At 48.2% G+C, this 23,937-nt stretch overlaps 1 protein-coding gene across 3 annotated transcripts in view; it reads right to left on the bottom strand.

The window, feature by feature from the left end:
• bmpr1ba (bone morphogenetic protein receptor, type IBa) overlaps positions 1-23,937 on the bottom strand; it is a 193,034-nt gene that overhangs the window by 39,690 nt on the left and 129,407 nt on the right. For 2 of the 3 annotated variants that reach the window (XM_070872861.1, XM_070872868.1), the window contains 2 exons: positions 23,030-23,132; positions 18,287-18,389 (listed from right to left, as the gene is read on the bottom strand). In XM_070872861.1, coding sequence (XP_070728962.1) covers positions 18,287-18,389; positions 23,030-23,132 — 206 coding nt within the window. The remainder of the gene's footprint in view (positions 1-18,286; positions 18,390-23,029; positions 23,133-23,937) is intronic. The other variant, XM_070872875.1, reaches the window with a different exon arrangement.

Genomic DNA, 23,937 nt, shown 5'->3' with positions numbered 1-23,937 from the left:
ATCTACCCTGTCGAGCCCCCTTAGAATTTTATACATTTCAATAAGATCACCTCTCATTCTTCCAAACTCCAATGAGGATAGGCCCAACCTGTTCAAACTTTCTTCATGAGACAACCCCTTCATCTCAGGAGTCAACCTCGTGAACCTTCTCTGAACTGCCTCCAATGCAAGTATATCCCTCCTTAAATAAGGAGACTAAAAATGTATGCAGTACTCCAGGTGTGGCCTCACCAATACCTTGTATAACTGTAGCAGGACCTCTCTACTTTTATACTCCATCCCCCTTGCAATAAAGACCAACATTCCGTTTGTCTTCCTGATTACTTGCTGTACCTGCATGCTAACCTTTTGTGTTTCATGCACACGGAGTTGAAGCCAAGATCAGATCAGCCATGATCTCATTGAATGGCGGAGCAGGCTCGAGGGGCCGTATGGCCGACTCCTGCTCCTATTTCTTACGGTTCTTATGTCCATCATCTTGATCAGCGCTCACCGGGCGCATTATCTGAAGCACATCAGCTTCCGCGCGGCCAACCACGGTTTGACCGCAAAGGGAAATGCTGAGCAAGGTATAGCGGGATGAACCCTACACCCATTGATCTCTCCTGAAATACAGCTATTCGATTTCCCATTCACGGGGTAGCGATGAACAAGTTAAGCCTCGGTCGCTCCTGGGGGAATATTCTCTTACTGTCGAGCACTCCTGCTGAAGAAGACAGCTCCTTCACGTGGAGCCCCCCCAGTTTGGCAAAATACACGCGGGGCAATTCTCAATCGGTTTGGACCTGGGTCTGCCGGAGGGGCATGAGTACAATTAAAAAAGCTAACTCGTGGTTTGGGTGTCATAGGGAAAGATCTCGACGTCTTAATCATTTAGAAGGGGAGGAATTAAAACAAGGATTCCGTGTTCTCTTCTGCTCTCCTTCAGCACAAGACAAATGACGTGAGCAGTCTCAGTTCTGGTGAAGCATTAGCTGAAACTGAGCCGCCACTCTAGGGGTTTGTTTTGCACATCAGTCCCTAACAAGCCCGACTGTGATCTCTCTCTCACTGCTCATCAACACTTTAGTATTGATGCCCCCACACTTTATTTCCTTCTGAAATGTGTGTGGTTTGTAACAGCTTAAGATGTCAGTAGCTATCAATTTGAAGCAGGCTGTGAGTTGAAGGCGGGCAGGGTGTATGTGGAGCCGTGACGATACGAGGCGGTGAGCTTGCTCTCGAACGTAAAGGGCTTCCCTCCAGCGGTGTTATATACACACCAGGGAAACGCAATGGTTCGCCAGAGAGATGGCCTCCACAATTATCAGCATTTATATGGCGCCTTTCACAACCAGCAGATGTCCCAAAGCGCTTTACAGCCAAGGAAGCACTTTTTGGAGTGTAGTCACTGTTGTAATGTAGGAAACGCGGCAGCCAATTTGCGCACAGCAAGCTCCCACAAACAGCAATGTGATAATGACCCAGTTAATCTGTTTTTGTTATGTTGATTGAGGAATAAATATTGGCCAGGACACCGGGGATAACTCCCCTGCTCTTCTTCGAAATAGTGCCATGGGATCTTTTACGTCCACCTGAGAGAGCAGACGGGGCCTCGGTTTAACATCTCATCCGAAAGACGGCACCTCCGACAGTGCGGCACTCCCTCAGCACTGCACTGGGAGTGTCAGCCCGGACTACTGCGTGCAGTTTTGGTTTCCATATTTACAAAAGAATATACTTGTTTTGGAGGCAATTCAGAGAAGGTTCACTTGGTTGATTCCGGGGATGAGGGGTCAGCCTAGATTTTTGTGCTCAAGTCTCTGGAACCCTTGACCTTCAGACTCAGAGGCGAGGGCACGAGAAACATACATTGCTTCAAAAAATGGTTACTTAGGCGATGGACTGACAACGATGAGCAAACTCGGCACTCAAAGCATAGACAGCGAGAAAAATAAATACATTGTCAGTTTAATTCCAGACAAGGGGGTTTGCTTTAAGCTTGGATTAGGTATCCACCTTATGAGCTGCGCAAGTCTCTAAGTGATGCTAACTTTTTCTCTCTGCACTTTTACCAAGCCTTGCAATGTACACTTGTGCACTGCTGTGTGGCTACATTAATAGAACTCCTAAGGATGAAATTTGCCATCGTTCCAAGAGGAATGACCACCTGCAGTGCAGTAAAGCCAAAGATTATGGGGGAGAAATTCGGTTGGTTAACACCAACCGTCCCAGCGCCGCGCTGTCAGCGCCTCCCGCGAACTTCAGCGACGGTTTAGCGGCGGTGCTGACAGTTTGCTCTGCGCTCGCTGGCCCCGCCCACTGTGTGACATCACCATGTGTGCGCCCGCCCGCCCCTCCCTGTAGCACCGCGGTCGTGAACTTGACGGCTTTCTCCTGCCGCAGCGCCCGCCGCTACTCCCGACACGGACAGCAGGCGTCACGGGGAATATGTCCGAGGTGGGGAGCTGGTGGGCGGTTGCAATCATTTCCCCCCCCCCCCCCACCACCCTCCCCCATTAATGCATCTCTGGAGTACAAAAGCAGGGAGGTCCTGCTGCAACTGTATAGGGTATTGGTGAGGCTGCACCTGGAGTACTGCGTGCAGTTTTGGTCACCTTACTTAAGGAAGGATATACTAGCCTTGGAGGGGGTACAGAGACGATTCACTAGGCTGATTCCGGAGATGAGGGGGTTACCTTATGATGATAGATTGAGTAGACTGGGTCTTTACTCGTTGGCGTTCAGAAGGATGAGGGGTGATCTTATAGAAACATTTAAAAGGGATAGACAAGATAGAGGCAGAGAGGTTGTTTCCACTGATTGGGTAGACTAGAACTAGGGGGCACAGCCTCAAAATATGGGGGAGCCAATTTAAAACCGAGTTGAGAAGGAATTTCTTCTCCCAGAGGGTTGTGAATCTGTGGAATTCTCTGCCCAAGGAAGCAGTTGAGGCTAGCTCATTGAATGTATTCAAGTCACAGATAGATAGATTTTTAACCAATAAGGGAATTAAGGGTTACGGGGAGCGGGCGGGTAAGTGGAGCTGAGTCCACGGCCAGATCAGCCATGATCTTGTTGAATGGTGGAGCAGGCTCGAGGGGCTAGATGACCTACTCCTGTTCCTAATTCTTATGTTCTTATGTTCTCCAAGATACTGCACATTGTAAATTACCTGCCTTGGCTTTTTCTGTCACTTTTCGGGTGGTCTAGCCGACCTTCCCTTTAGGCGCTGGGATGCCGGTTGCCAGAACTTCAGCAACAATCTCACGATAGTGCCCCAGGAATCGGGGTTAGCGCCCTGGGAGAGCTTTAAAAGTATTGGAGATGGATGGAAAAATAAAGGTTGTTCGACTGACAATCAAGAGTAATCCAACTGGGTAATAGAGGTGTTCAAAATGATGAGGGATTTGGATCGAGTAAATAGGGGAACTATATCCAGTCACAGAAGGGTCAGTAAACAGTGAACACAGATTGAAGATAATTAGCAAAAGAGCCAGAGGGAGAGATGAGGAGAATTTATTTTTTTTGCACCGCGAGTTGTGATGATCTGGAAGGGTGGAGGAAGCAGATTCAATAGTAACTTTTAAAAGCGATTTGGATAAATACATTTACAGGGCTACAGGGACAGGGATGTAGGAGTGGGACCAATCGGATCGCTCGTTCTTAAAGCCGGCACAGGCACGATGGGCCGAATGGTCTCCTACTGTGCTGCATCGTTCTATGAAAACAACGGCAAATAAGAGTTTTACTTCACGAGTCTTCGTGAAGTCAGTGTTTTCGAAAGAATAAACGACTCGTTGGATAAAGCTGACTGTCTTTTGATCCTGTGAAACACTGCGCGCTCTTGAATTCTAAACATGTCATCGCAGTCGAATTAATGGCTTCATAATTCATATGCAGCGATCTGGTTTTCCTACTGCAATCAGCTGGTTTACTTCAACACCGACTTTGAATGGCCTATTGTAAATGTGTAAAGCTTGAAGACTATATGACATTCTTTCAAAGGGGCCTTCGTTCCTGGGTCTTGGAGTCTTTTCTTCTGAATTCGTTCATCTGAGTTTTAGCACCAACCTCACTGATACAAACTTGTAGCCTGCGACTACGTCCACATAAGAACATAAGAACATGAGAATTAGGAACAGGAGTAGGCCATCTAGCCCCTCGAGCCTGCTCCGCCATTCAACAAGATCACGGCTGATCTGGAGTTGATAGCCTCCCGATTCCATTTTTGGCATCTGATCATTAAAAGTCACGGGGTTGCATTTGTGGTCAGAGCACTTGCGGGCAGGTGACCGCCGGGATATTCGGGGCCGGTTTCGACGGAGCATTACCGCCCGGGAGAGGCGAGCCGGTGTGTAACGCCCCTGGTTGCGACACCGGCGTGAGTGTTGGGAATGTGTCGGGAAATATTGAGAATGTTTTTGGTGGGGTTTTTTTTTTTCCAGGTTTTTGTTTCCCGCCCCAGGCCTCTCTTGGAGCGTTCCGAGGCCGGCTGTTTAGCTCGGAGATATTCAGTTGCTCAGCCGGCCGTGCACCCTGAAAGGGATGTGTGTAATGCCTCCCTTAGCGCTCCGCCCCACACTCAGGGCCCAGCTGCCCAATTTTGCTGACTGTGAGGCGCAAACTGTTCCCGGGCGCAAACTTTACCGCCCCGTCGAAATTACCGCCCCCGAAATGAGCAGGGCCGAAAATCCAGCCCACGGATTAGTCGTCGTCATCATCATCATCATCATCATAGGCAGTCCCTCGGAATCGAGGAAGACTTGCTTCCACTCTTAAAATGAGTCCTTTGGTGGCTGAACAGTCCAATACGAGAACCACAGTCCCTGTCACAGGTGGGACTGTTGAGCGAAAGGGGTGGGTGGGGAGCCTGGTTTGCCGCACGCCCTTTCCGCTGACTGCGCTTGTTTTCTGCATGCTCTCGTCGATGAGACTCGAGGTACTCAGCGCCCTCCCGGATGCCCTTCCTCCACTTAGGGCGGTCTTGGGCCAGGGACTCCCAGGTGTCGGTGGGGATGTTGCACTTTATCAGGGAGATTTTGAGGGTGTCCTTGTAGCGTTTCCGTTGCTCACCTTTGGCTCGTTTTCCGAGTAGAGCGCTTGCTTTGGGAGTCTCGTGTCTGGGGCATGCAAACAATGTGGCCTGACCAGCGGAGCTGATCGAGTGACAGATTAGTAGAGTTTGACTGGTATTCAAAGGTGCCTGCACCAAAATCACATGTTTTGGCGCACCCCATCTCTCCAATCTTCCCTTCCCCCATCTCCGTTTCTCCCCCTCCCCCCCACAACCCCCCGCCTCTGAACAACGGCCAGATCTCCAGCCAAGGAGCCAGACAAAGTGTCACCATCTCTGTTCCTTTCAGGGCCACTACATTGGGAAAATAAAGCAATTTCTCCTACATTATCTGCACTTAGCTTTTTTTCAATATTTACGCAGTTTGTGCAGATAGAGACACGAGAAAAAGTGCAGAATGGCAGATTTATGGCCATCCGCCCCCTCTTAAAAGGCCTGAATCACACTCACGTACTTAACTAGACGGGGACTAAGATGTTCACAAGCAAAGCTCCATATCATAAACATTTTCTTCTGTGTTGACTACAATCTGTCAGATAAAAATAACTGCTGCTGCACTTGACAGATTTGTACAAAAATATGTTCTTTGTGGACAAACAATAGTTTGGGATTCTAAACAACTTCTTACTAAAACCAGCATTACTATTGCACAACCACGAATAAGGAGAGGCCCTGTTTTCTGGATGGAGCACATATGATTTCAATCATGTTTCAAAGCTTTTGCTGGTCTAATGTGGATGATGGTTAAACATTTCAGGTCTGCACTACATATTCTCTTGAGCGCAACATCTCCAGGCTCTACTCTACATAAGAACTTCAGAATTAGGAGCAGGATTAGGCCATTCGGCCCCTCGAGCCTGCTCCATCATTCAATAAAATGGTGGCTGATTTTCTACCTCATCCCCACTTTCCCGCCCATTCCCCATAATCCCGTGATTTCCCCCAGAGTCCAAATATCTAGCGATCTCAGCCTTGAATATACTCAACGATTCATAAGAACATAAGAATTAGGAACAGGAGTAGGCCATCTAGCCCCTCGAGCCTGCTCTGCCATTCAACAAGATCATGGCTGATCTGGCCGTGGACTCAGCTCCACTTACCCGCCCGCTCCCCGTAAACCTTAATTCCCTTATTGGTTAAAAATCTATCTATCTGTGATTTGAATACATTCAATGAGCTAGCCTCAACTGCTTCCTTGGGCAGAGAATTCCACAGATTCACAACCCTCTGGGAGAAGAAGTTCCTTCTCAACTCGGTTTTAAATTGGCTCCCCCGTATTTTGAGGCTGTGCCCCCTAGTTCTAGTCTCCTCGACCAGTGGAAACAATCTCTCTCATCATAAGTAACCCCCTCATTTCCGGAATCAGCCTAGTGAATCGTCTCTGTACCCCTCCAAAGCTAGTATATCCTTCCTTAAGAAAGGTGACCAAAACTGCACGCAGTACTCCAGGTGCGGCCTCACCAATACCCTGTACAGTTGCAGCAGGACCTCCCTACTTTTGTACTCCATCGCTCTCGCAATGAAGGCCAACATTCCATTCGCCTTCCTGATTACCTGCTGCACCTGCAAACTAACTTTTTGGGATTCATGCACAAGGACCCCCAGGTCCTTCTGCACCGCAGCATGTTGTAATTTCTCTCCATTCAAATAATATTCCCTTTTACTGTTTTTTTTCCCCAAGGTGGATGACCTCACATTTTCAAACATTGTATTCCATCTGCCAAACCTTAGGCCATTCGCTTAACCTATCTAAATCTCTTTGCAGCCTCTCTGTGTCCTCTACACAACCCACATTCCCACTAATCTTTGTGTCATCTGCAAATTTTGTTACACTATACTCTGTCCCCTCTTCCAGGTCATCTATGTATATTGTAAACAGTTGTGGTCCCAGTACCGATCCCTGTGGCACACCACTAACCACCGATTTCCAACCCGAAAAGGACCCATTTATCCCGACTCTCTGCTTTCTGTTAGCCAGCCAATTCTCTATCCATGCTAATACATTTCCTCTCACTCTACGTACCTTTATCTTCTGCAGTAATCTTTTGTGTGGCACCTTATCGAATGCCTTTTGGAAATCTAAATACACCACATCCATCGGTACACCTCTATCCACCATGCTCGTTATATCCTCAAAGAATTCAGCATCCACAATCTCTGGGACAAAGAATTCCAAAGGCTCACAACCCTCTGAGTGAAGAAATTGCTCCTCATCTCAGTCTTAAATGGCCGACCCCTTATCCTGAGACTGTGCTTCCTAGTTCGAGACTCTCCAGCCAGGGGACCTCATGTCCCTTACGGTCAGGGGGCTCAGCTTTACTGCCCAACATCAAGTCATGTAATAGCATGACTTGGGAACGCTAACAATGAGACCCCGCGTTGTGCTTACTGGATGATATAAACTCACACGTGACTCCCCACTGCACTTCTCGTATCTTCCTGAAGGCAGACTTGATCAGCACTCCAGAGGCAAATTGCAAATCAGCAAGTTGGTCCATTTTACATGTAATGTATGTACGAACAGCAAAATTCTATTTAATTCCTGTCGCTCCTGATTTTTATATCCCTATCTCTAGTTGGGAGTGTCCTCCTTAGAGCAGAGAAGCTTCACGAGATTGAATCTTTGGATCTTGAGAGGCTTGTCCTATGAGGAGAGATTGAGTAGATTGGGTCTATACTGGCATTTATAAGACAGAGGTGATCTCATTGAAACATGTAAGGTTGTGAGGGGGACTGACAGGGTAGATGCAGGGAGGATGTTTCCCCCGGGCTGGCGAGTCTAGAACCAGGGGTCACACAGTCTCAGGAGAAGGGGGTCGGCCATTTAGGACTGAGATGAGGAGGAATTTCTTCACTCAGAGGGTGGTGAATCTTTGGAATTCTCTATCCCAGAGGGCTATGGAGGCTCAGTCGTTGAGTATATTCAAGACTAATATCGATAGATTTTTGGACTCGAGGGAAATCGAGGGACATGGGGATCGGGCGGAAAAGTGGAGTCGAGGACAAAGATCAGCCATGATCTCATTGAATGGCGGAGCAGGTTCGAGGGGCCGAATGGCCGACTCCTGCTCCTAATTCTTATGTTCTTGGAAGGTTAAGTAGGAATAGAAATTCTGAGGGGTTCTGATAGAGTAAAATAGGAGGAACTGTTTTCACTGACAGGAGGATCAGTCACCAGAGGACACAGATTTAAGATAATTGGCAAAAGAACCAGAGGGGGAGATGTGGAGAATATTTTTTTAGGCAGCAAATTATGATTGGGAATGTGCTGCTGGAAAGGGCGGTGGAAGCAGATTCAATAGTACCTTTCAAAAGGGAATTGGATAAATACTTGAAGGGAAAACACGGCAGGGCTATGGGGAAGGAGCGGGACTAACTGGGTAGTTCCTTTAATAAGGCAGTACAGGTAGGATGGACTGAATGGCCTCCTTCTGCGCTGTCTGATTCTATGATATACAAAATCCTGCAAATGCTTGTATTTGTAGCTTAACCCCCGAAACAAGTTTCCAGTCCTGTTCTAAAAGACACAGGGCTAGATTTTCCTCTCATTTCTTGGCGATTTTCTCGGCGGTACAGCACCCGGTGAAAGTTGGCCCTTAATTTTTTTCATGGTATCGCCCACATCTGAAGTCGCCCGCCGGGGCCAAACCGCCCACGTGCAACTCCGAGAACAACAAGTTTGGCCTCAACCGCCGACATCCCGATTGCCAAGAGATCCGCCCTGTAAACGCTGCTTAAACAGGGGAGACCCTGCAAAGAAAGGTAAGTGAAAGGTTCTTTATTTATTGTTTAATTTTAAAATGGTGATTAGGTTTAAAACTGACTTGGGAATGCTTTGTACGGTTTTATTGCAAAAAAATTTTTTTTTAAGTTATCCCCCCCTCCGCGGCCTCGGACTAAATTTTAAATACTTACCGTCCATTCCAATAACGACCGCCCATCTGACTTAAGTTTGCACTTAACCATCGAGAAAACCACCGACAATGAGTGTTGCAACATCCATTTTCTCGCCGGGCGATTAGTTTTAATTACTTTAAACAAAAAAAAATGGAAATTCTTGCCAGCGTTACTCACCGAACGGGAGTGGTTCTTCTCAGTGAGCAATCGGGCGCCGAGGGGCTTTAGGGAAAGTCTATGGGCTAGAGTTTCCTCTCAAATCGCCCATTTACCGCCCAGAAACACAAGTTTTGTCGGAAAATACACATTTACCGCCCAGAGGTAAATTCCACAGGCATTACCGCCGGGCGGTATTCGATACTGTCCGCCCATATATTACCGCCCAAAATGGAAGTTTCATCATTAAAATTCGTTAACCGCCAGACTTTGATACCGTCCTGAAAAAGCAGGTCTTACTGGATTTTAAGTGGCTCTTAAGTGGGTGGTATGTACACAGATCTGACAGGTTTGTTTGATATTACACAGATCTTCATAGTTCTCCACAGTTTGATGTATTTTTAAATGGATTGTAGTATTTTCTAGTGTTAGGCAATAATATAAATGGTCGAACAAAGCCTTATTTACTCCTTTAGGGCCCAAGTTTCGGCCTCAGTTGCTCCTGATTTTTTGGAGCAACTGGTGTAGAACGGAGTATCTTAGAAGTTCAAATTCTCGGCATTTAGTTGGCTCCAGTTCGAGTCAGTTAGAACAGTTTCACTTTGGAACAGAATTTTTTTCAAAAGGGGGCGTGTCCAGCCACTTACGCCTGATTTCAAAGTTTCGGCAGTGAAAACTTACTCCAAACTAACTTAGAATGGAGTAAGTGAAGATTTTTGTACGCTCGAAAAAACCTTGTCTACACTTTAGAAAATCAGGCGTAGGTTACAAATCAGGCGTAGGGAATGGGGGGGGGGGGGTTTAAAGGGAAGTTTACAAACATTAAACACTTCAGTTTTACAAATAAAGAGCCATCATCAATAATAAATGATAAAAACATCAATAAATCAACCAATAAATCAATCAAAAAAAATTAATAAGAAATAATTTTTTTTTAAATTATTAAATAAATCATTTTCTACTTACCGACTGCAGCACCGGGAGCCCTCCCACAGCGTGCTGGGATGCCCCCCCCCAGTGTGTCTCTTTCAGTGTCTCTATCTCTCTGTCTGTCTGTGTCTGTGTTTCTGACAGCGAGGGGAGGGGGAGGAGGGGGGTAGAGGGAGAGAGGGGGGGCAGGGGGAGGGGTGGGAGGGAGGCAGAGGGGGAGGGGTGGGAGAGAAGGGGGGGGGAGGAGGAGAAGAGGAAGGGGGGAGGAGGAGAAGTAGAAGGGGGAGAGAGGCTGAACGGGCCGGGCCCGGCCGGGCCCAAGACTTCGGGCAGGGCCCGTCCCCAGCACAAGATTAACAGGTAGGTGGCGTTGGGTCGGGTCAGGTCCGGGGTCGGGAGCACGGGTCGGATCGGGGGAAGCGTGGGTCAGGGTCGGGAGCATGGGTCGGGTCGGGTTGGTTCGGGTCGAGGGTGGGGCAGAGGGAGGTCGGGTCGGGTCGGTTCGTGTCGAAGGCGGGGGGAAGGAGGTCAGGTTGGGTCGGGAGCGCGGGTCGAATCGGGGGGGGTGGTGGTGGGAGGGAGGTCGGTTCGGCTCGGGTTGGGGGGGGGGGGGTGGAGGGAGGGAGAGGGAGTTCAGGTCGGGTGAGGGGGGGCAGTGAGCGCGGGTCGGGTCCAGTCCGGGCGGTCGGGTTGGGTCCGGTCCGGGGGCAGGGGGGGGGGGAAAGCGGGAGTCGGGTCGGTGTCGGTGGGGGGGGGGAAGCGGGAGTCGAGTCGGGTCGGGAGGAAGCAGGAGCTGGCCGTGGGAGGCAGGCTTATGCACGCAGCCCCAGTGAGGCCATTCGGCCAGGGCTAGGGGCTGCGTGCTTCGGGCCCCTCCCACATAATTTTGGGCGCCTGGAGCTACTGCATATGCGCGCCTACTGCAGCGCGCATGTGCAGAGGTCCCGGCACTGTTTTCAGTGCAGGGACCTGGCTCTGCCCCCCACAGCTCGTACTGCGCCGCGCCGAGGGCCAGAGGACCAGCGGGGAGCCGGAGAATCTGGAAGTTTTTTTCAGGCGCACTTTGTGGCGCGAAAAACGGGCGTCCAGGTCGTGGCTGCCCGAAACTTGGGCCCTATGTCTCTCTCACTCACTAGTCTCACTCACCCCGCACCCCCCCCCAGTCTCCCCCCTCCCTCACCCCTCTACTCCCGTCTCTCACCCCCACCCCCGTCTCACTTGCCCAGTCTCTCACCCCCCACCCCGTCTCTCACCCCTCCCCAGTCTCTTTCCCTCCACCCCGAGTCTATCTCACCTCCCAGTCTGTCTCCCCCCTCACCCCCCCCCCCCCCACAGCGGTCTCACTCTCTTCCCTCCCCCACACAGCGATCTCTCTCACTCCGCCCCCCCCCCCGCCACACAGCGATCTCACTCTCTCCCTCCCCCAACACAGCAATCTCTCCCACCTCCCCCTCCCCACAGCAATCTGACTCTCTCCCCCACTCCCACAGCAATCTCACTCTCTCTTCCCCGCCCCCCCCCTCCCACAGCGATCTCCCCCCCAGAGAGAGACAGAGCGAGAGAGATAGAGATACAGAGTGAGAGACACAGAGACTGTGAGAGATCGAGAGAGAAATTGCAAGATAAATAGAGGGACAGAGCGAGAGAGACAGAGAGAGATAAAGAGATAGAGAAATAGACAGAGCTAGAGAGAGAGAGAGATATGGACAGACAGAGAGAGATAGAAAGAGAGATACAGAGCGAGAGACAGAGACAGAGAGAAATAGAGAGAGAGAAACAGAGAGAGACAGACAGAGAGTGAGAGAAAGAGACAGCGAGAGAGAGAGCGTCAGAGATAGAGAGAAATAGACGAGATAGAAAGAAATAGAGATAGAGAGACACAGCGAGATAGAGAGAAATAGATAGACAGAGTGAGAGACAGAGCGAGAGACAGTGAGACAGAGATAGAGAAATAGAGAGAGATATGGCTCAGATATTTGCCAGATAGAGAAATAAAAAGAGAGAGATAGAGAGACGGTGAGATAGAGAGAGATATATTTTCCTGGTTTTAAATGAAGTTATAACTTATCTCCTCTTTGTAGTTCTAATTTTCCCTTGTGCTAATGCTTTGCCTGTATAGTGGGAACAGTGGCCCCCATTAGGAGTTGTATGGCCTCATTTTCTGCGTGTGAGGGGGTTTAAATGTGATGAGGCACCGAGTGGGAACAGCAGTGGCTTTGTCAGACTAAGGACTCAGCCGGCTAACGACAATAAGGTCTCATTTTTACAACAGGCCCCTCGGTTTTTTTTTTGAGGGGGGGGGAATTCACAGACGCTTCGGCGGGCTGTGCGGCCCAAAGATTCACGCATGCGCGAATATTCGCATTGGAATGCCGATCCTGGGCTATGCAGCACCGACATACACCACCCAGAGCGAACTTTGGCGGGGGGGGGGGGTCTATAAAGGCTGGGCGATCTGCTCGCTCTGTCTCTCTATCTCTCTCTCTATCTCTTTCTATTTCTCTCTCTCTCTCTCGCTCTGTCTCTCTATCTCTCTCTCTATCTCTTTCTATTTCTCTCTCTATCTCTATCTGTCTGGTCGGTCTCTCTCTCTCTCTCTCACTCTGTCTCTCTTTCTCTGTCTGTCTCTTTCTGTCTTTCGTTCTGTATCTCTATTTCTCTCTCACTCTCTATCTCTTTCTATTTCTCTCTCTATCTGTCTCTGTCTGTCTGTCTGTCTCTCTCTCTCTCTATTTCTCTGTATCTTTATTTCTCTCTCTGTCTCTCTTTCTCTGTCTCTCTCTGTCTCACCCTCTCTCTCTCTCTCTCGCTCTGTCTCTCTCTCGCGCGCACTCTCTGTCTCACTCTCTCTCTCTCTCTCTGTCCGTCTCCCTCTCTCTGTCTCTGTCGCTCTGTCTCTCTCTCTACCCGCCGCCCGCTCCCTCCCCCCACACCTTCCCTGGAGTATTTGGGATGTTAATCATTCCTTATAAAGGAGTAGTTAACTTTGACTAAGCCCTTTGATTTAGCAAAGAATACAGCGCAGATGTGGGATTTTAATTAAGTGTGACCGACCAGCAGCTTAAATGGGCCCCGAATACCAAAGATCATCAGACAGATGATGTGCTTTGAAATGATTTCAGAATACTGTTGGAATTGTTTCAACAATCAGCGGGGGGTGAAATGAACAACAGGATCCTAATTGGAATAGTTACAGCTGATCTGTGGAACTCTCCGGTGCAAATAGTTCAGGGTTTCCGCGCTTTGCCTCACAGAAACTGCTCCTAATTCCACACCAGAAAATGACTACAGCAGCTGTTCAGCACAGAATCTCTTGTGATGTTATTGGGAGTGAAGGCAAACCATCGACTGTTACTGTGCACATTCCCACTATTGCGTCAAAAGGCCTATTCAATCAAGAGAGGATACGTTAAGACCAGCCATATGATATAAGAACATAAGAATTAGGAGCAGGAGTCGGCCATTCGGCCCCTCGAGCCTGCTCCACCATTCAATAAGATCATGGCTGATCTTCGACCTCAACTCCACTTTCCCACCTGATCCCCAAATCCCTTGATTCCCCTAGTGCCCAAAAATCAATCCATCTCTCTCTTGGATATACTCAACGACTGAGCCTCCACAGTCCTCTGGGGCACAGAATTCCAAAGATTCACCACTCTCTGAGTGAAGAAATTTCTCCTCATCTCGGTCTTAAATGACCGACCCCTTATTCTGAGACTGTGACCCCTGGTTCTAGACTCCCCAGCCAGGGGGAAACATACTCCCTGCATCTACCCTGTAAGAATTTTATACGTTTCAACGAGAAACCAAGGCTTTACAGGGATGGTTGAAAAGGAGATATGAGCTCTTGAAAAGAACTGGCATAGGGTCTACACCTGAAACGTCAAGTCATCTGTTCTCTGCGCAGATGCTGCCTGACCTGCTGAGTGTTTCCAGCATTTCTCGGTGATGGTTTGAGACTTCAGCTTCCGCAAATTTTATTTTGCTTTCAGTCTTTGATCCTCCATTGCTATGCAGCCTAAAAATTTACTGCAGCTGCTAACATGTGGATCTCAACAATAATATGAAGCGTGTGGAAACACAAGGAAGGACATCCCACTCCAGGGACTTGAACACAAAAATCTAGGCTGACACTCCCACTCTGTATCTCCACGGTCACTCATGGAGCAATGTGAGCGGGGCCGAGGAGAGGTGTGAGTTTGGGGCCCAGAAGAGGCGAGGGCCCAGGGGCAGCACGTACCAGCCCACACTGCGATGTGTGCGCACTAGGTCCATGCAGCAGAGCAGGTCTCCAGTCATCCTGGTTAATCCTTGCCACTGGACCAAGACCTAGCTCTGTCAAGACCGTGTGATGGCTGGTATGCAACGGTCACCACACGTTAAAAGAATCCAAGCACAGGCATCTTCCACCCTTCAACATGTAGTTAGGGATCTGGAATATTAGGTCTTCATTGAAATACCTGTGAACTCATCCCTTTTTGGCGTGGAAGCAAGTCATCCTCGATACGAGGGACTGTCTATGATGATGAGTGCTGAAGTATTGCTGCACTGTCGGAGGTGCCGTCTTTCAGATTAGATGTTAAGTCGAGGCCCTGTCTGCTCTCTCAGGTGGATGTAAAAGATCCCATGGCACTATTTCGAAGAAGAGCAGCGGAGTTCTCCCCGGTGTCCTGGGGCCAATACTTATCCCTCAATCAACAGATTATCTGGTCATTATCGCGTTGCTGTTTGTGGGAGCTTGCTGTGCGCACGTTGGCTGTCGCGTTTCCTACATTACAACAGTGACTACACTCCAAAAGTACTTCATTAGCTGTAAAAGGTTTTGAGATGTCCGGTGGTCGTGAAAGGCGCTATATAAATGCAAGTCTTTCTTTTCTTTCTATAGAGAGTCCAAACAGCTACAGCCAATCAGCATTGATAAAGACTCAGGAGTAAATCAGTTGCACACAATCTGAACCACAAATGGTGCAAGACAGTGGGGAAAAGACAGGGGTTAAAAATGTGAAATTATAACTGATAGAACAATATAGCGCAGAAGGAGGCCATTTCGTAGACCAATGCAGTTAGTCCCACTTCCCTGCTCTTTCCCCATAATCCCTGCATTTTTTTTTCATCCTTATTTTCAAATCCCTCCATACCTCGCCCTTCCCTATCTCTTCCAGCCCCACAACCCATTAGCTTGGATGATGTGGAATCTATATGGGTAGAGCTGCAGAACACCAAAGGGCAAAAAACGTTAGTGGGAGTTGTGTACAGACCTCCAAACAATAGTAGTGAAGTTGGGGAGGGCATCAAACAGGAAATTAGGGGTGCATGCAATAAAGGTGCAGCAGTTATCATGGGTGACTTTAATATGCATATAGGTTGGGCTAACCAAACTGGAAGCAATACGGTGGAGGAGGATTTCCTGGAGTGCATAAGGGATGGTTATGCACTCCCTTATGCACTCCATGTCGAGGAACCAACTAGGGGGAAGGCCATCTTAGACTGGATGTTGTGTAATGAGAGAGGATTAATTAGCAATCTCGTTGTGCGAGGCCCCTTGGGGAAGAATAATATGGTGGAATTCTTCATTAGGATGGAGAATGAAACAGTTAATTCAGAGACTATGGTCCAGAACTTCAAGAAGGGTAACTTTGAAGGTATGAGGCGTGAATTGGCTAGGATAGATTGGCTAATGATACTTAAGGGGTTGACAGTGGATGGGCAATGGCAGACATTTAGAGACCGCATGGATGAATTGCAACAATTGTACATCCCTGTCCAGCGTAAAAATAAAAAAGGGAAGGTGGCTCAACTGTGGCTATCAAGGGAAATCAGGGATAGTATTAAAGCCAAGGAAGTGACATACAAATTGGCCAGAAATAGCAGCGAACCCGGGGACTGGGGGAAATTTAGAACTCAGCAGAGGAGGACAAAGGGTTTGATTAGGGCAGGGAAAATAGAGCACGAGAGGAAGCTTGCAGGGAACATGAAGACGGACTGCAAAAGCTTCTATAGATATGTAAAGAGAAAAAGGTTAGTAAAGACAAACGTAGGTCTCCTGCAGTCAGAATCAGGGGAAGTCATAACGGGGAACAAAGAAATGGCAGACCAATTGAACAAGTACTTTGGTTCGGTATTCACCAAGGAGGACACAAACAACCTTCCGGACATAAAAGGGGTCAGAGGGTCGAGTAAGAAGGAGGAACTGAGGGAAATCCTTATTAGTCGGGAAATTGTGTTGGGGAAATTGATGGGATTGAAGGCCAATAAATCACCAGGGCCTGATGGACTGCATCCCAGAGTACTTAAGGAGGTGGCCTTAGAAATAGCGGATGCATTGACAGTCATTTTCCAACATTCCATTGACTCTGGATCAGTTCCTATGGAGTATGGAGTGGAGGGTAGCCAATGTAACCCCACTTTTTTAAAAAGGAGGGAGAGAGAAATCAGGGAATTATAGACTGGTCAGCCTGACATCGGTAGTGGGTAAAATGATGGAATCAATTATTAAGGATATCATAGCAGTGCATTTGGAAAGAGGTGACATGATAGGTCCAAGTCAGCATGGATTTGTGAAAGGAAAATCATGCTTGACAAATCTTCTGGAATTTTTTGAGGATGTTTCCAGTAGAGTGGACAAGGGAGATCCAGTTGATGTGGTGTATTTGGACTTTCGGAAGGCTTTCGACAAGGTCCCACACAAGAGATTAATGTGCAAAGTTAAAGCACATGGGATTGGGGGTAGTGTGCTGACGTGGATTGAGAACTGGTTAGCAGACAGGAAGCAAAGAGTAGGAGTAAATGGGTACTTTTCAGAATGACAGGCAGTGACTAGTGGGGTACCCCAAGGTTCTGTGCTGGGGCCCCAGCTGTTTACATTGTACATTAATGATTTAGATGAGGGGATTAAATGTAGTATCTCCAAATTTGCGGATGACACTAAGTTGGGTGGCAGTGTGAGCTGCGAGGAGGATGCTATGAGGCTGAAGAGTGACTTGGATAGGTTAGGTGAGTGGGCAAATGCATGGCAGATGAAGTATAATGTGGATAAATGTGAGGTTATCCACTTTGGTGGTAAAAACAGAGAGACAGACTATTATCTGAATGGTGAGAGATTAGGAAAAGGGGAGGTGCAACGAGACCTGGGTGTCATGGTACATCAGTCATTGAAGGTTGGCATGCAGGTACAGCAGGCGGTGAAGAAAGCAAATGGCATGTTGGCCTTCATAGCGAGGGGATTTGAGTACAGGGGCAGGGAGGTGTTACTGCAGTTGTACAGGGCCTTGGTGAGGCCACACCTGGAGTATTGTGTACAGTTTTGGTCTCCTAACTTGAGGAAGGACATTCTTGCTATTGAGGGAGTGCAGCGAAGGTTCACCAGACTGATTCCCAGGATGGCGGGACTGACATATCAAGAAAGACTGGATCAACTGGGCTTGTATTCACTGGAGTTCAGAAGAATGAGAGGGGATCTCATAGAAACGTTTAAAATTCTGACAGGTTTAGACAGGTTAGATGCAGGAAGAATGTTCCCTATGTTGGGGAAGTCCAGAACCAGGGGTCACAGTCTAAGGATAAGGGGTAAGCCTTTTAGGACCGAGATGAGGAGAAACTTCTTCACCCAGAGAGTGGTGAACCTGTGGAATTCTCTATCACAGAAAGTTGTTGAGGCCAATTCACTCAATATATTCAAAAAGGAGTTAGATGTAGTTCTTACTACTAGGGAGATCAAGGGGTATGGCGAGAAAGCAGGAATGGGGTACTGAAGTTGCATGTTCAGCCATGAACTCATTGAATGGCGGTGCAGGCTCGAAGGGCCAAATTGCCTACTCCTACACCTATTTTCTATGTTTCTATGTTTCTAACCCACCGAGATGTCTGCACTCCTCTAATACTGCCCTCTTGAGTGACCCCGATTATAATCGCTCAACCATTGGTGGCCGTGCCTTCTGTTGCCTAGGTCCCAAGCTCTGGAACTCCCTGCCTAAACCTCTCCGCCTCTCAACCTCTCTTTCCTCCTTCAAGATGTTCCTCAAAACCTACCTCTTTGACACCTGCGCTAATTTCTACTTACGCAGCTCGGTGTCAAATTTTCATCGCATAATACTCTTGTGAAGCGTTTTGGAACATTAAAGGCGCTATACAAATACAAGTTGTTGTTGTTGGTGCTTTTTCTGGTTCAACTCTTGGTGGTTATATCTTGTGAACAGCATTAAAACGCGGGCAAATCGATGTTCTGAGGTGACCTCTCGCCTGTATTACCTCTCATGTCCTGGGGGGGCAGTGTGGGGTGAAGATCACGGTTGCAGAAATCTCGATCTGTGCAGCATTCAATGGCTCTTCGCTGAGACGACTTTGGAGTGTCCTCATGGAAAAAAGGAAGAGGAAGTGTGCATTAAAATGGATGATCCGGTGCATCATTTAGATCTCACTCGGATAATTATATTCTTATAAAAATAAATGTTGCTTTTCTTCCCTCTCTTCACGTCTGTTTGGGTCATTCGCCCTTTCCACATGGGAGGTCACTTATTACAAAGCCTCCCTAATAAAGTGCAACATCCCCACCGACACCTGGAAGTTCCTGGCCAAAGACCACCCTAAGTGGAGGAAGAGCATCCGGGAGGGCGCTGAGCACCTCGAGTCTCGTTGCCGAGAGCATGCAGGAAAGCAAGCGCAGGCAGCGGAAGGAGCGTCCGGCAAACCAGACTCTCCACCCACCCCTTCCCTCAGCTGTCCCACCTGTGACAGGGACTATGGTTCTCGTATTGGACTGTTCAGTCACCTAAGGACTTATTTTAAGGTGGAAGCAAGTCTTCCTCGATTCCGAGGGACTGCCGATGATGATGATGGAGGGTGCGAGTCTTAAGTGGGGTAGAGGAACAAAGGGATCTCGGAGCCCAAGCGCACAAATCGCTAAAAGTTGCGAAATAGGTTGGCAAGGCTGTACAAAAAGAAAACCCAGCACTAGGGTTTATGTCTAGAGGGATAGAATTGAAAAGTAGGGAAGTTATGCTAAACCTGTATCGAACCTTGGTTAGACCACACTTGGAGCACTGCGTACAGTTCTGGTCGCCATATTATAAAAAGGATATAGAGGTACTAGAGAGGGTACAGAGAAGATTTACAAGGATGATACCAGAAATGCGAGGGTATACATATCAGGAAAGGATGGACAGACTGGGTCTCGTTTCTCTTGAAAAGAGAAGGCTGAGGGGTGACATAATAGAGGTCTTTAAAATGGTGAAAGGTTTTGATAGAGCGTATACAGAGAGAGTGTTTCCACTTGTGGGGAACAGCATAACTAGAGGCCATCAATGTAAGACAGTCACCCAGAAATCCAATGGGGAATTCAGAAGAAACTTCTTTACCCAGAGAGTGGTGAGAATGTGGAACTTGCTGCCACAGGGAGGGGTTGAGGCGAATAGTATCGATGCATTTAAGGGGAGGCTGGACAAGCAAATGAGGGAGAAGGGAATAGAGGATTATGCTGATAGATTTAGATGAGGAAAGACGGGAGGAGGCTCGAGTGGAGCATAAACGCCGGCATGGACTGGTTGGGCCAAATGGCCTGTTTCTGTGCCGTATATCCCGTGTAATCCTATGCTATTTAAGCTCTCATCTCAGTCATACTTTCAGAAGAAGAGAGTGGAGGGAAGCCATATACTTGCCAAACATGAAGGAGGAAAGGAGGGGGGGAAAAATCAGGTCCATGGAAAATGGGCCGGCTGAGACGAATAAAGTTTCTCTTCTTGTAACCAACCCACTTTGACAACTAAGTCCGAACCCAGCAAAAACGTCAAACTCAAACTGGGAGACTTGATCAGTAAACGTGGGGTGCGACGGAGAAACTCCCCCTCACTCCGAAGTTAGCCATTTTATTAATGTCACAGTGTCAGCTGTGGCTCAGTGGGTAGCCCCCTCGCCTCTGAGTCAGAAGGTTGTGGGTTCAAGTCCCACTCCAGGGACTTGAGCACAGAAATCTAGGCTGACATTCCCAGTGCAGTGCTGAGGGAGTGCTGCACTGTCGGAGGTGCCGTCTTTCAGATGAGACGTTAAACCGAGGACTATGAGTATATTCAAGACTAACATACATAGACTTTTGGATATTAAGGGAATGAAGGGATTTGGGGATCGGGCAGGAAAGTGGAGTTGAGGTAGAAGCTCAGCCACGATCTTATTGAATGGCGGAGCAGGCTCGAGGGGCTGAATGGCCGACTCCTGCTCCTAATTCTTATGATCTTATGACCCATCTGCTCTCTCAGGTGAACGTAAAAGAGCTCATGGTATTATTTTGAAGAAGAGCAGGGGAGTTATCCCCGGTGTCCTAGGCCAATATTTAGCCCTCACCCAACACCACTAAGAAACGGTCATGCTAACATTGCTGTTTGTGGGAGCTTGCTGTGCGCAAACTGGCTGCCGCCTTTCCTACATTACAACAGTGATTACATTCCAAAAGTACTTCACTGGCTGCGAAGTGCTTTGAGACATCCGGTGGCAGCGAAAAGCGCTATGGAAATGCAAGTCTTTCTTTTCTTTATGGGTCAAATAAAATGGCTATTTGGCCCAAGGAAAGGTCAAAAATAGTCAACTTCAACAAATGACTACTCCCGACATGTTTTGCCCTCAGGGTAATCTATGCTGCAGAACAAGTCTGCCCCCACAATAAAAGAATTATGTGTTGCTCAATGTGCAGTGTAACTGTGCAATTTGCAATTTGCATTGCCACTCGAGTACAGTCATTACATATGCACACAATTACAATGCCAATCTAGAGCTGGAATCCTCTGCTGTTCCGTGTTGTGATTTATGCATCTGTGAGAAATCTGGTTCCAGTAAGCGCAGATCAGATTGATTACACCTGCCCGTGTGAAGTGGGAGTTTTATGGCTTTGTGGTGTCACTTGTTTACACTGAGCAAGTTCCACACCACAGCCCATCCACAAGATTAAGTGCTCTGAAATGCTACGGTTTCAAGGCACGGGAGCGCTGTAGGCTGCCGAGATCACAGAATGGTCAGGCACAATACAATCCTCACTGCTGAATGTACAGTGAAAATCCTTCTGCAAAGGTTACAACAATCTTCCGTTATCGGGCACGCATCATCTGCTACAAGTGACTGCCGATCATTTTTCTTGCCTAGTAAGTGTGACATTTGGTCCCAGTGATCTCCTAGACTAATTATATGGCTGGCGATGTGGTGGGGGTTTGGAAGTGTCTAGTCATGATGCTCTAAAAGAAAGAACTTGTATTCATATAGCACCTTTCACAACCGTAGGTCGTCCCAAAGCGCTGTACAGCCAATGAAGTACTATTTGAAGTGCAGTCACTGTTGTAATGTGGGAAATGCAGCAGCCAATTTGCGCACAGCAAGCTCCCACAAGCAGCAATGTGATCATGAACAGATAATCTGTTTTTGTTATGTTGACTGGCCAGGACATCAGGGATGACCTCCCCCTGCTCGTCTTTGAAATAGTGCCGTGCGATCGTTTGCATCCACCTGAGAGGGCAGACGAGACCTCAGTTTTAACGTCGCACCTCCGACAGTGCAGCACTCCCTCAGCACTGCACTGGGAGCATCAGCCTAGATTTAGGTGCTCTAGTCTCTGGAGTGGGAGTGGGCTTGACAAGGTGGATGCAGAGAGGATGGGGGAAGATTAGAACTAGGGGGCATAATCTTAGAATAAGGGGCCGCCCATTTAAAACTGAGATGAGGAGGAATTTCTTCTCTCAGAGGGTTGTAAATCTGTGGAATTCACTGCCTCAGAGAGCTGTGGAAGCTGGGTCATTGAATAAATTTAAGACAGAGATAGACAGTTTATTAACCGATAAGGGAATAAAGGGTTATGGGGAGTAGGCAGAGAAGTGGACCTGAGTCCATGATCGGATCTGCCATGATCTTATTAAATGGTGGAGCAGGCTCAAGGGGCCGTATGGCCCACCCCTGTTCCTATTTCTTATGTTCTTATGAACCCACAACCTTCATGACTCAGAGACAAGAGTGCTGCCCACTGAGCCACAGCTGACAAGTAGCCAACATTTGGTGTGGGGCAGGTGTGATGGAGCAACTATTCTTTACCGACCCGTCAATTCCGTGTGTCTGTAAGGAATGCCTGATAAGGTAATCGAGCCATATATTATGCCTGCTGCAATGTCTTCATCTCACCCTAAATTAGTTTGGGGCAGCAGTGCAAAATGCATGATAGTGACCCATCACGCATTAAAAATTCTTACAGGGCTTGACAGGGTAGATGCTGAGAGGATGTCTCCCCCGGGCTGGGGAGTCTAGAACCAGGGGTCACAGTCTCAGAATAAGGGGTCGGCCATTTAGGACTGAGATGAGGAGAAACTTCTTCACTCAGAGGGTGGTGAATCTTTGGAATTCTCTGCTCCAGAGGGCTGTGGAGGCTCAGTCGTTGAGTATATTCAAGACAGAGATAGATGGATTTTTGGATATTCGGGAATCAAGGGATATGGGGACAGTGCAGGAAAGTGGAGTTGAGGTAGAAGATCAGCCATGATCTCATTGAATGGTGGAGCAGGCTCGAGGGGCTGAATGGCCTACTCCTGCTCCTATTGCTTATGTAAAGAGGGGTATAATCTGGCACGGTTTACAGCCCTCTCAATCACGCTGGTGCCCAAGCTTGAAACCACTGCATTAACCGTGTCTCAATTACAACCGATTAGGTTCGCTGCAGTCTTAGCTGAATCAGGAATGTAACTGGATATAGCAGCAAATCTCACCATTTATTTCTGTACCACATTTATAATGATCTTTGTAAGGTGGGTCAAATAGGTGTTTATTGCAAAGTGTCATTGATTAATATATTAGCCAGTCCCCAATGGAACTCTCGAATTTGTCAGCCATGTTAAGTTGTTTTTCTAAGTGAATGGGATCCACCGATATCAACTCTGAGCTTCCTCTGTCCACAATCATAGAAAGAGCGCCCCAATTGCAGGACACCCAAATAAAAGTTTGCAGCAGAACATGTGTAACAAAGTTGCTTACCCGACATTGAAAGTCTGAGCCCTCTTTGCCCAGGCACCCAGAGGTGATGACATGGCCTCCAGAATCGCCTTCTTCCATGATGGTGAAACAGTATCCATCCGTTCTGATGACACAAATGGAATCACAATGAGCCCGTCACAACCTACAGAATGATTTCTCTGCAACCAAACAGGATGTTCTGCACGGTAATAGACAAACCCATGGTCTGCAGGGCTGTAGTGATACCCGCCTTCCTGTATGGCTCAGAGATATGGACCATGTACAGTAGACACCTCAAGTCGCTGGAGAAATACCACCAACGATGTCTCCGCAAGATCCTGAAAATCCCCTGGGAGGACAGACGTACCAACATTAGCGTCCTCGACCAGGCCAACATCCCCCACATTGAAGCACTGACTACACTTGATCAGCTTCGCTGGGCGGGCCACATTGTTCGCATGCCAGACACAAGACTCCCAAAGCAAGCGCTCTACTCGGAACTCCTTCACGGCAAACGAGCCAAAGGTGGGCAGAGGAAACGTTACAAGGACACCCTCAAAGCCTCCCTGATAAAGTGCAACATCCCCACCGAGACCTGGGAGTCCCTGTCCAAAGACCGCCCTAAGTGGAGGAAGTGCATCCGGGAGGGCGCTGAGCACCTCGAGCCTCGTCGCCGAGAGCATGCAGAAAGCAAGCGCAGGCAGCGGAAGGAGCGTGCGGCAAACCTGTCCCACCCTCCCCTGCCCTTCCCTCAACCACTGTCTGTCCCACCTGTGACAGAGACTGTAATTCCCGTATTGATCTGTTCAGTCACCTAAGAACTCACTTTTAGAGTGGAAGCAAGTCTTCCTCGATTCCGAGGGACCTATGCCTATGATGATGATGTTAAGCTGTAGCAGGACTTCTCTGCTTTTATACTCTATCCCCCT

Source organism: Pristiophorus japonicus, chromosome 2 (assembly GCF_044704955.1).
Source record: "Pristiophorus japonicus isolate sPriJap1 chromosome 2, sPriJap1.hap1, whole genome shotgun sequence".
Classification (NCBI taxonomy): Eukaryota; Metazoa; Chordata; class Chondrichthyes; family Pristiophoridae; genus Pristiophorus; species Pristiophorus japonicus.
This window is presented reverse-complemented; position numbering and strand designations above follow the sequence as displayed.